Below are 11,748 nucleotides of genomic sequence, written 5' to 3' on the forward strand. Positions count from 1 at the left end.
AAGCTCAAAATTCGTATTCCAAGTAGGCCTCCTGCTATTGTCTGTGAAATGCACCTTTCATTTTCTTCTCGGTCATAGGCTCGTGTCATCTCATCACAGGGCCTTTTCCCCATCCCAAAGAAACTTCCCAAACTCATTTTGCTAACTTTGTGGGTTTAACATTAGCTTACATGACCAAGAAAATTAACATCTTGGTATGTCGATATGTCACTTGAAAGAAAAAAAAAATCTAATCTTTTTCAGCCTCGGATAATTTATAAACTGCATGTGCTTTATATTTTTTGTACTCTTTCACCTGTGCGGAGACTTCTGTCTTATGCAACATCATGATACTGGTGTTAACCCTTTCATGCACCCTGTAACCTGACAACATGATAAGCTGTCCACTGGAGTAGTAGCTGTCCATGAAGGGTTAATATCCTCAAATAGTAAAAAGTGTGCTGTTGAGCCCAACTTGACAATGTTGAAGATCCCTTCTGCCTCTGCGAATTGCGTCCCGCAGTGAAGGTTATAACGCCTGGAGAGATTGTCTGAAGCCATCCGAGCTGCTGTCAAAGCTGTGCAGAGAAAACAACGTGGACGGTCCTCACTTCAGACCAGGATGCATCACCGTGGCGGACAAAGTCTTCACCGGCAAGACGCTTTTCACGCATGAAGGTACGTGACCCAGTTTCTGGTACTACGGATGATCCAAAGGATAATCCTGACGTGTGCATATGTACCAGATGAGGAACCGGTAGAGTCCTACGAGCACTTGTCTCTGAAGATTCTGCATCGATGGGCTGAGATACCGGCTGTTGGATGCAAGCTGGTACCGGAACATATCGAGACCAGGACACTGTTTCACAAGGCTCGGCCCGGGATGGATCAGGTTTAACTGAGTTTTGAACTATCGGCGGAACCCAAGTATCGTACCAACATGAGTGTTGCCTTGTTGCAGGCAGAACAAAGCTCCATTTTGCCAATTTGATTGCTTAAATAGGAGTTTACAAGGATTTTGTGTATACATGTGTGAGCGCGTGTGTGTATGTGTGCTCGCACATGCAGGGTCAGGTCCAAATGTGGGTGGACATGTTCCCTTTGGACCTGCCTCATCCTGGTCTTGCAGTGGATATTTCCCCTCGCAAGCCCAAAGGGTGAGACCAGTTTGTGAACGGCACTCAGGCAAAGCATGCCGTTTTTTGTTTTGTTTTGTTTTTTTGGACGGGGTGTCAATATTGAATGTGTGGTTGCAGGTATGAGTTACGCGTCATCATCTGGAACACTGAGGACGTCATTCTCGAGGACAGCAACTTCCTGACTGGTCAAAAGTCCAGTGATATTTATATCAAAGGGTAATTTTCTGTAACGTTTTTAGCCTTTCGTGTCGGCATGTAGCGACAGTAAGCAACTCTACTCGTCTACAGCTGGCTGAAAGGTTTGGAGGACGACCGCCAGGAGACCGACGTCCACTACAATTCTCTAACAGGGGAAGGAAACTTCAACTGGCGTTTAGTTTTCCCCTTCAGCTACTTGCCTGCTGAGAAGGTGATCATCGCTGCTGTTTGAAAGGCTTGCCTGTAAATGGCACGAAAACATTTTGGTCCAAGACAAATATCAGATTCTGTTCCAAACTATTAGGCTTCTGATGTTTGCTCTGCAATTACCGGTATCTTTATTATTATTTCGCTCAAAATACAGCATATCAAATAATGCACAGCCTTGAAATGAGTTGTAAATAACTCAAAATATTTATCTTGGATTCAAAGTGCAACATTTAAAGCTGTTCTCTTGATCACTTAAAAAAAAAATTGCAAGTCATAGAAAAATAGCATCAACAGTTTGTGCTCAGCAAAATTGGAAGTACCGTATTTTCCGCACTATAAGGCACACCTAAAAGCATTAAATTTTCTCAAAAGCTGACAGTGCGCCTTATAATCTGATGTGCCTTCTATATGGATCAATATTATGACTTCTTGGATGTGGTATTTTAAATGTTCTGTAAAGCGCTTTATTTTAGCTGCAGTGGTTGTGAAGGCGTTATATAAATAAGGCTGCATTGTATTGTATTCACTTTAGCGTACCTCCATCTTGTGGATGCATAGCACAACCGCAGCCACTATTGTAGCTTCTATTCAATGCGCCTTATAATGCGGTGCGCCCTGTATCTGAAAAGTTTTCAAATAGGCCATTCATTGAAGGTGCGCCTTATAGTGCGGAAAATACGGTATTAAAAACTGCTACTGTCTACTGTTATTGCATTACATCTGAACAAATTGTACTTTTTTCACACCACACATTAACAAAATGCTGCCTTAACTCAACATTGCCTGTTTGGGACATGATATCCGGTTGAAAGTCAAGTTGAGTTCATGGCTATATGCAAGTTTTTTGAGTTCTTATTCAATATCCTACTAGTGTGCTAAATTATGTGTGTACTAGTACTCCATTAGTCCTCACATGCAAGACAATTCGGTGTACTGGTAAAAGACTAAGCCTTAATCTGTTTCTTGCATGCCTTAGTCACTAAGGCGAGCAAAAAACACATAAGGAATTGACGCAACAACCTGAATTTGTTTTCGTATTTCTTCTGACGAATCACCTTCTTATAGGTAGTGGTGGTAAAGAAGCGAGACAGCATTTTCTCCCTGGACAAAACAGAACAGAAGCTGCCCGCCATCCTGAGTCTTCAGGTGTGGGACTTTGAGACGCTCTCCTCCGACGACTTCCTCGGTACGCCCAACATGCCAACGGAGCTTCGCAAATGTTGTCATTTAACGCCCTGCTTGCATGTCCGTGCTCAGGCACGGTGGAGTTAGACCTCCACAGCTTCCCGCGTGGAGCAAAGACAGCCAAATCGTGCAAAGTGGACGTCTTCACGGACGGGACAGAGAGGATCTCCATCTTCCAGCAGAAGAGGTCCAGAGGATGGTGGCCTTTTAGCAAGTCTGGGGAGTTGACGGTACGCTAACCTTAAGATTGCACATCCCCGAAGGACTGAGAACCAAATCCATAAAGCCGAGTAGAATTGACTAACAGGTGTTGTCCAATTACCTCACTAGGGGAAGGTGGAGGCAGAGTTTCACCTTGTGACAGCTGAAGAGGCTGAGAAGAACCCAGTGGGGCGAGCCCGCAAGGAACCAGAACCGCTGCCCAAACCCAAGTAAGAATCCAAACACTTGCACGTTATAGTGAAATCCCGCTGCCGGCACTCCCCACTGAACTAATTCTTTCACTTGTGTTCATAATTCATTAGTTAAATAGAGTGTACAGTTAACTTGTAGTCAACCTTAATGGGCTGTCATAGAAACCGGCAAACAAAGTAAATGGCGGGAAACGAAACCTGGACATCATCCTTTTCTCTTTGTGTGCCCGCTCCCCAGCCGTCCCGACACCTCCTTCTCGTGGTTCGTCAACCCCTTCAAGTGTTTCTTCCACCTGGTGTGGCGGAACTACAAGAAGTACATCATCATCGCTCTGGTGCTACTGATCACAGCGCTCTTCCTGGCCCTGTTACTCTACACACTGCCGGGTGCCATATCTCAAAAAATTGTCAATGGATAATACCTGCATGCACATGAAAAACAAATTATGGAAATTATTTGTCACAGTCTGTTTTTTTTGGGGCAGTTAAATGTATTATTGTTGGAAAAATAAAGATTTACTTATAGCGGTAAACCCAGTTTTTGTCATTTCTGTCAATATAAAAGAGCATCAAAATGAATCGATTCACAATTTCTTGGAGAAAAATAACACTGAATGAACACGCACAGCACATTTTAATGGGATTCAGTCAACATAATACACAAAACAGGAAACATGTTTAGTTTCTGCACGCATTTCATCTAAAAAATGATGTTAGTTATTTAACAGTCGGTGTCAAATGACTTTTTTTTAAACGTTTTATGGTGTCAATGTACGTATATGTTTGAAGGAAAAATGTGTATAATATTGAATTCAATTTTGAAATTGGGCTGTAACATAAAATGCGGGGAAACTGGAGTGCATTAGCACTGTGACTACTTTCCGGATGCAATGTGTGCATCGCCGGGCATCAAATGAACGAGGCATCTTCGTTGATCGCTCATCTATGCCACATACAATATGGCGGCACTGACGATGTATAATTCAGCTCTCAAGGCAGAGGGCCTATTCAGAAAGTCAAATCCCATAACCTTTTCTCTACGTTTGTTAGAATGCGTCACTGAATCAAAGAGAGTTGAAAAGGTGCTTCCATTCATACATCTGAAAGCATAGCAGGTTGAAATTGGTCATTGTGCAATGGTAAGCATTGCTTTTTCTTTTTGTGTCCTTTTTCTCTCATTGAAAGTTTAATCCTTTACAATTGGTCTTTTTAAATTTAGAGTTGACAGCTTTTATTTTCTCAATGGATTGGAAGGTGAGTCTTACTGTTGAGGCAAGGCTACTGTTCCGTAAGCCTATTTTTGATGCAAATTCTTATATACCGTTCTGTACTTTTTAAGTCTATAGAGTGAAACTTCAGCGTCTTCGCAATGTCTGTTGGTAGTCTGTTGCTATGGGTTATATAGCTCCTACTACTGAATAGTTGGTCAGGAGTCACCTGAGCTAAAGGTGACTTAAAAGTTTCATTGAGGCACCTTTTCTAAGCATTTCTAAAATTTGTGGGTCTTCTCGTTTCAATAGGAAAGTAAAGTTTAGCGTCTATGTACTCAATGTCAGGGATGGGCAACTTAAACGATGGAGGGGGGCCAATTTTTTGTCAGCGCTAATGGAGGGTTACAAAGAACGAGATGTATGACAAACCAGATGTTGGACAAAGATGCCATTTTAAATATGGACAATAAATATGTGCATATCTGTTTTTTGTTTTTAGACCAATATACAAAAGAATATCTTCATATCTTGCATGCTCAAATGTACTGATCAACTACAAAGCAATAAAGCAAACCAAAACCAACCACATACTGTGATTTGATTTCAATGTGAATTTTTGTAACTCCTAATGGCCTTCAAAATAAACTGTCAACGTTTTTTGTGTGCGTGCTCGTGTGTGTGGGTGGTGGGAATTGCGTTTTGTGTACTCTTGAGATCAATGTTGTGGTGGCAACGTAGGTTGCAAAATTTCATGGCTAATAGTCTCTCTAAGCCAGGGGTGTCCAAAGTCGGTCCTCAAGGGCCGCTGTCCTGCTTGTTTTCCAGCTCTCCCAAGAGCAACACACCTGATTCAAATTATCAGGAACGTTCTAATGCTGCTTCAGAGCTGGCTGATGAGCTGATCATCTGAATCAGCCGGGAAAGCTGGAAAACAGGCAGGACAGTGGCCCTCCAGGCCCGGAGCTGGACATGCCTGCTCTCAGCAAACTAGGGACTTTGGTTTAAATTGGGTGAACATAAAATCTGCTTCTTATTTTACCTGAAAGACACAATTTTTTGACCTAATGCGGGAGATAAAGCACTCTCTCTTCTTCTCTGATACAGAAGCAGCGGACAGTTTTCGGTTTGATGGTGCCCGATCCAATGGCAAACACTTTCACTAAAACTTACAACTCTTTCGCTACAGTAAACAATTTATTTTCACAAATGAATCAAGGGCCACTCCGAGTGTGCACTCGTGGGTTGCCAGTTGCCTGTCTCTGGTCTATGAAGTCATCTCAATGGAGGCAAAATAAGTGCAGCAACCAGGAGAGGACGCTGTTCTTCTGGAACTTTTTTCTTTTTTTAAACAAAGCATCCCGTTAAATTGTTAGAATTCTTGGGAAATATTTCTGACGAATAACTTTTTTAAAAAGAATGTATTTTTTGCCATGTAAAGTAATGAATAGGCAATCCTGTATTTTTTCAATTCAAACATTTTATATTTCAAAATTGACTAACACTCCATCCCTACAGGATATGAATGGCATTCAGTGTTTAAACTACCGGTACACATAAAGAAGTGTCAGGAGTGCCACTGCCAGACAAACAAAGGTAGCTAAGCCTGGATTTTCATGAATCGACGTTGGTGTCCATCTGAGACTTGCTCTGTTGCGATATGCTAACCTGCGGATAGGAGGCAGACGAATGTGATGCTGACATCAACGTGTGATGATCAACCTGTGTGGCCATATTCGGGCCCCTCAGGAACAGGGAGGACGACGACGTCGGCGTGACGAATGGGAAGTTCGTGATTGCAGAGATAACCACATTGTTGAGCGGACTGGAAGTGGATGCTGAAAAGAGAACACATAAAAAATTCAGGATGAACCTAAAATGCAGTTACCTTTGCAGGTGAACTTATTTTGACCTCTTCTGAGCTTCAAACTTTTGACCAGCCTCTATCGGGCATTTCAAATGGGAGTCAAAGTAATAAATGCCATTATTCCTTTTTTATAGCATAATCATTCTAAATGACATTGACCTGACATTATCATACTAACTGACCCGCTGAGGGTAACCAGAACTGCAGTGTAGTCCACGTTAAAAACAAGTTTGACACCCCTGAAATAGGGGATGCAAGGGAGTCAGCAAATTGAGTTTGCAGCTTTAATTCATTTTTTTACTTGTGTCGAAGGTACAAATGGCACCACTGCAACTGAATTAGACAATTAGAGCTAGGGGCTCATCTTACCACAAGATGCTTTGTGTTGATGAGGACCACTGACTGGGAAACCATCCTGGGAAAGAGCCACTGCGCCACCTTGAGTCTGGAAATGAGCGTGTTCTTAATGATAAGGATGCAAGTAGTACTGTTACTGTATCACCGGCAAAGGATGCTGTGTGTCAGCCCTGGCTGATGTCATCTTATACAGACTCAAGGCATCTACACCAACCTGAACCTGGTTGAGACAAGCCTGCAGTTTCCGCTTTGCCCGCCATCTGGCCACCCTCAGTCTGGTCTTTTCTCGCCGCTCCCGTACCTAACAAAACAACAACAAAAAAGCTCACCAACAGCAATTGACAACCACATGTGCCAGGGGGAATCATCAGGTAGGCAGAAATCTGACTCTATTTTGTGAACACTGACTGGTATTTCAGCATTATACAGCTACCACTATGCTTCAAGCAGTGTTGTGCAATACAGTTGAAGATTTCGATTTTTATTCGAAACATAAAACCTTCAGGCTTCTGCCAGAAAGAAAAAAACAAAAGCAGGAAAAGCTGAACACTGGGTTTTTCCTGCTGCCACCTCCTGCTAATTATGTGCCGCTCCCAGCCAGACCAATTGATATCACTCAACACAGCATAAAGCTTTCATTGTGTCAACATATACATGATTGAAACATTATTTTTTTATGCTCTTAAAGACACACGAGGCAGTGGCTTTGACAAGCAGTTACCTCGCTCAGGCATACTGACGAAGGCATGCACTGTTAGTTATGCCAAAAGCACTGCGCCCCCAACACAGCAGGCAATCGCTGCCTCCCTTGTGGGACAAGCCATCAACCAACTACCGGCTGGACACATTAAAAAGACGTGAGGTGACTGCCATTCACAAAGCAGGAGAAGAGAAGAAGTATATAGATGGTAGTACATAAAAACACTGTTACAAAAACTAGAATAATATTTGAAATCGATTAAGAATTTAATTTTTTTTAAACGGAGGACACTGCAATTGCAGCACAGGTGGAAATGGACCACAGAGCGCTTGAAGGCTGCGTCGAAATAATCTATGAGTGTCTCAAACAAAAGTGGCCTCACAACATGAGCTATGAGTCCATCATTCTCCTCATCTAGGTTTTGATAAAAGAATGCTTTAACGTGATAATAGTCATCTTCATATTGGAAATCTTAACTAAGGTATATTAGAAACGGGTCTGTTGAATTTACAGAATGCATGCTCGTCATGGCGCCTCGTCAGGATGGTCCCACCTCTGCCTTAATTTGAGCCAGAAAAAACCCTGCTAATTGAAAACCTTTATCTGAGGCACTTTAAACGGTGACCAGTGTGTGTGCTAACTCCCATGAATTTGAATGTGATTAAATTAAGCCACAACCCAGTTGATGTTTTTTTTTTTTTTTTTTTTTTTTTTTTAAATCAGGGGTTTCCCAGCTTGATATGCCCTGTGTGTCTTAAGGTTTGGGAAACACTTCTCACAATGGGAAACACTTCTCACAAATGAGATCAGTAAGAAACTACTCACTCACCAGATCGGCCAGCAGAGGCTGAGGCAGGGTTTTTTCCAGCTCTCGCCGTCGATTAAGGCTTCGCCGGCGTAGCTCATTGCGCCGCAGTTTGTACTCTTCATATAAGCTGAAGTCCTTGGTCCACGGACCCCGCACCATCTGCCGTGGGGTGTCAGGAGGCAGTGGGGCAATGGCAGGAAAGGCTGGCTGAGGCGTGGCATCTAGCAGATGGGATGTGTATGGGAATAAATGGAACACATGAAAACGGGTTATTCCGAATGTTTCAAAAACCTGAATTTTGACAGAATATTGACAGCATGTAAACATTGTCAGTGTTTGTTGAAAAACACATTAGAAGAGGAAATTGTCAAAAAATAATTGGAAATTAAATTGCCATCGCAATTTTGGGGTAATGGATTATCAATTATTTTCCATAATCACTTAGCCCTAGTTTGTACCACGGCCATACAGACCAAGGCAATAAAAGTATTGCTTTGGCCCCATCTTGAGGCATCTTGGTGCCAAAGAACAATGTTGAAGTGTGATGAGGAATCACAGTGTGACAAAAATGGTCCTTAAGCAATTACAAACTTTTACAGTTGAAGCTGTCAATTACTCATATGTATTCGCTAGTCCTGGCAGGGCTCGGTCCTTATCCTACACGAAGAGTGAAGGTTCACAATGAACTCGATAGTTAAAAATTTTAAATCTGTGCAATATTCACAACCACAAACCCTTGTGCGAGTGGTCATCAACGAGCTGGGCTGATCCACAAATTCAGTGATTGTGACATGAAATGGAATGACCTGAAATTTGTGCTGGTGCCTGACACAAAACGTTTAACTGAGTGTGTTGAGTATTTATAAAATGCACAACAAAATGGTGAGTAGAAGAGCTTGGAGCTGCAATCTAATAATCAGATAGCCGAGCCCTACTCCCTGCTAGCGTAAGGAAGGTACTCACAGGAAGAGCTTGGTCCAGCTGAGCTGAAACCTGAGGAGCATGTTCTCTGGCTGGCCTGAAGTCCTGACCACTGTGCGGCAGACATCGAAACCTAAAATCAGCCACCACAGCAAATCAGTGAAGCTCTTACATCAAGATCAGAAAATGCTAAACATGTTGATGCTCCTACACTCCACTACAGTGTTTGGCAGTACTGTAATGCAAATACAAAATACAGATTTCCACATCGAATAATGTTTTTTATCTCCACAGTTCTATCTGCTGGATCTAGTGTATCGCTGCCGTCACTTGTTCCCAATACTGTAATACTGTGGACTGCAAATAAATAGCTACCGGTAATTCTGGACTTTTATCCAGAAAAATTCAAGGGGGGTCTCCTTAATAAATCCCTCCTGGCCTGCAGGTACACATCATGTACACTTGACATGTGTTGTGTTGCAAAAAAAAATGCATGCCATGCATGGGTTTTAAAGTAAGAAATGTCACCTCTGACTGAGCCAGATGGCCACGGTTCAACTGATTGTCCAGCAGTAAGCAGGATATGACTTCCGGGGCCTCCTCTGGCTCCTCCTTGATACAGATCACCTGCTGATCCTCCTCCTCCACTTTCACCTGCGACATGACAGAGAAAATACAGGTTAGCACAACGGTCCTTATAGAAACATGACTGTTGTACCAACCCAATGCAAATAAATACATACATACATACATACATACATACATACATATACATATACATATACATGTGTGTGTATATATATTTTTTTTTAAATACACACACACACACACATATATATAAACATTAAATATAAGTTTCTAATTCTTTTTGTTATGTGTTGGGTTATTACCACCTGTGTTGTGGAGATGGCCAGTGTTGAGCTATCCACCTGTGGTGAGCCATGGCGGGACGGAGGGCTGGTGGAAGACTGCTGGTCGGTGTCATGGGATGGGAAAGGAGGCGGGATCACAATCGTGTCTGTGTCGTCTAAGCTTGGATGCACAGTGACACTCCAGTCGCTCTCCTGACCTCCCCCGCCTGTGCTTAGAGGACCATCTTGGTCCGGGTGACAGAGCAGAGCTGAACGCACACAAAGAGATGTTAAAAGTGCCACTCAAAGTGGTATTTTTATGATGTTGAATGAAGGATCTGCCTAACCGGAATTATCCAGACATTCTGTACTCATGGGAAGGGACACCGCCAAAATGCCGTCCGTTGGTTCAGGACTAACCACTTGCACGTCTGGCTGTGTGCATGATCTGATGCAAAGCCGATTCATGCGCTGTGGAGATTCTGTAGGAAAGAAAATTTGAATTCAATTGTCAGTATAAACGTATTAGAAAATGGATGGAGGAATGGATGAATTTATGAACGTATATTTGAGGCCTACACAGCAACAAAATAATCCAGAGGTACAAAATATCACCCCCCCCCAAAAAATAAACCACACACACACACACACACACACACACACACACACAGTGGAAGTAAACACAGTCGGTGGGGGAACCTTGCAGTTCCAAAACATTTTTGCAGAGGACTGTATGCTTCACTTGTGTTGCCCATCACAGTCATTTGGATTGTTTGCCCTTGGCAAAAGTCTGCAATTCTGATGTTCTTCATCCACCAAGTGTTCCTCCCTCATGAATTTCTGTTCCTAATTAATAGAATGCAGTCAAGGTCTAACTTTTTTAGATACCATGCCGCAACGGTACCAAAAATTTGTGTAGTGAAATTTATGCACTATTTATTTATTTATGTAATCTATCTGGGCCATTTCAGTCACACTAAGAATTTACCTTGGTTGCTTGATGATGGATCATCAGCTGTGGAGTTCTGAGAGGAGCACGATGGTGAAGCTCCTGTGGAGGTGTTGCCAGCCCCACCTGCCTGTGCCGGAGGGCATTTGGACTGGTGGCTTCGTACCAGGGCAGTGCTGGACGCTCGGTGCTGCAACTCCTCCTCCACCCCCTGCCTGTAATACTTCAGTTTCAACTCTGTGTAGCGCAGCTTGGCTCGGACATTGTCGCTCTCCTTCTCCTTCAGGGCCTTCTCTCGCTGCAGCATCATCATGTCCCGCTTCATGTGCGCCAGCTGCGCCTTTAGCTCCTCAAATTTGACCCCCACCACCTTCAGCATTTCGGCCAGGACCGTCTCCACAGCTCCGTTCACCGCCTGCTCCACCACAGTGCCCATTTGGCCTCGGATTAGTGAGACAGCAATGCTGACATCCATCTCAGCACACCGTTGAATTTCACCTGCAAGCACAATAATGTCACGGTAAACACACTGAGCACTTCATTTAGTACACCTACATAGCCCCTTATAATCCAATAAAAGAGCTCTATCAAAAGTAGTGTCTTCAAAAATACTGGTTTATTATTGTAGTTGTATGGCTGTTTTTAACATTTTATTTTGCGAACATACAACAACTCGCAGTATAATACTTCCAATAACACAGCATTACTGTACTTACATAAAAAATATACATACATGGGAACAATACACCTATGATACGTTTCAAACGCAATGTTTGGTAACGTTAATGTCTATCCACAACTTGTGTCTTGCCTTCGAGACACTACGGCTATTTATACATTAGAATTACATAACTTTAAAAAGTATCCCACCCTACGGTAGGCTACACAAAAATATTCACTTTCTGAAAGGTTTACGTTACAAAATACAATACGTATTACACCAAGCACATGATTATTAAAACA

At 42.7% G+C, this 11,748-nt stretch overlaps 2 protein-coding genes across 4 annotated transcripts in view; one reads left to right on the top strand and one right to left on the bottom strand.

The window, feature by feature from the left end:
- fer1l6 (fer-1 like family member 6) overlaps positions 1-3,657 on the top strand; it is a 32,209-nt gene extending 28,552 nt beyond the window's left edge. Inside the window, exons 38-46 of the mRNA XM_086123515.1 lie at positions 503-657; positions 726-871; positions 1,048-1,136; positions 1,236-1,334; positions 1,407-1,527; positions 2,592-2,712; positions 2,784-2,941; positions 3,042-3,142; positions 3,363-3,657. Of these exons, the coding sequence (XP_085979641.1) occupies positions 503-657; positions 726-871; positions 1,048-1,136; positions 1,236-1,334; positions 1,407-1,527; positions 2,592-2,712; positions 2,784-2,941; positions 3,042-3,142; positions 3,363-3,543 (1,171 nt within the window). The 3' untranslated portion in view covers positions 3,544-3,657. The remainder of the gene's footprint in view (positions 1-502; positions 658-725; positions 872-1,047; positions 1,137-1,235; positions 1,335-1,406; positions 1,528-2,591; positions 2,713-2,783; positions 2,942-3,041; positions 3,143-3,362) is intronic.
- An 82-nt stretch (positions 3,658-3,739) lies between these two features.
- Positions 3,740-11,260, bottom strand: LOC147197875 (uncharacterized). 3 transcript variants are annotated; one of them, XM_086123516.1, is made up of 10 exons: positions 10,825-11,260; positions 10,184-10,318; positions 9,879-10,105; positions 9,514-9,639; positions 9,028-9,118; positions 8,086-8,285; positions 6,771-6,857; positions 6,569-6,644; positions 6,001-6,170; positions 3,740-5,673 (listed from the first exon to the last, which is right to left on the bottom strand). In XM_086123516.1, the coding sequence occupies exons 1-10, from the start codon at positions 11,258-11,260 to the stop codon at positions 5,608-5,610; spliced, it is 1,614 nt and encodes a 537-aa protein (XP_085979642.1). In that variant the 3' UTR covers positions 3,740-5,607. The 3 variants fall into 3 exon arrangements, with proteins under 3 accessions (XP_085979642.1, XP_085979645.1, XP_085979644.1); XM_086123519.1 differs by having other exon boundaries at positions 8,082-8,285; XM_086123518.1 differs by having other exon boundaries at positions 3,740-6,170; positions 8,082-8,285.
- Between the last annotated feature and the right edge of the window lie 488 nt (positions 11,261-11,748).

The sequence above is a fragment of the Hippocampus guttulatus genome, chromosome 11, assembly GCF_054856545.1.
Source record: "Hippocampus guttulatus isolate MCC_2025c chromosome 11, RoL_Hgut_1.0, whole genome shotgun sequence".
In the NCBI taxonomy this organism is placed as follows: domain Eukaryota; kingdom Metazoa; phylum Chordata; class Actinopteri; order Syngnathiformes; family Syngnathidae; genus Hippocampus; species Hippocampus guttulatus.

What these genes read in the sequence shown, in the direction of transcription:
- LOC147197875 (XM_086123516.1), bottom strand. Translation starts at nt 11,260, where the DNA reads ATGGATGTCAGCATTGCTGTCTCACTAATCCGAGGCCAAATGGGCACT. An exon ending in TCCATCATCAAGCAACCAAG is followed by an intron (nt 10,319 to 10,824) that starts GTAAATTCTTAG and finishes TCTTTCCTACAG; the next exon opens with AATCTCCACAGCGCATGAAT. An exon ending in AGCCTCTGCTGGCCGATCTG is followed by an intron (nt 6,858 to 8,085) that starts GTGAGTGAGTAG and finishes TTGTTTTGTTAG; the next exon opens with GTACGGGAGCGGCGAGAAAA.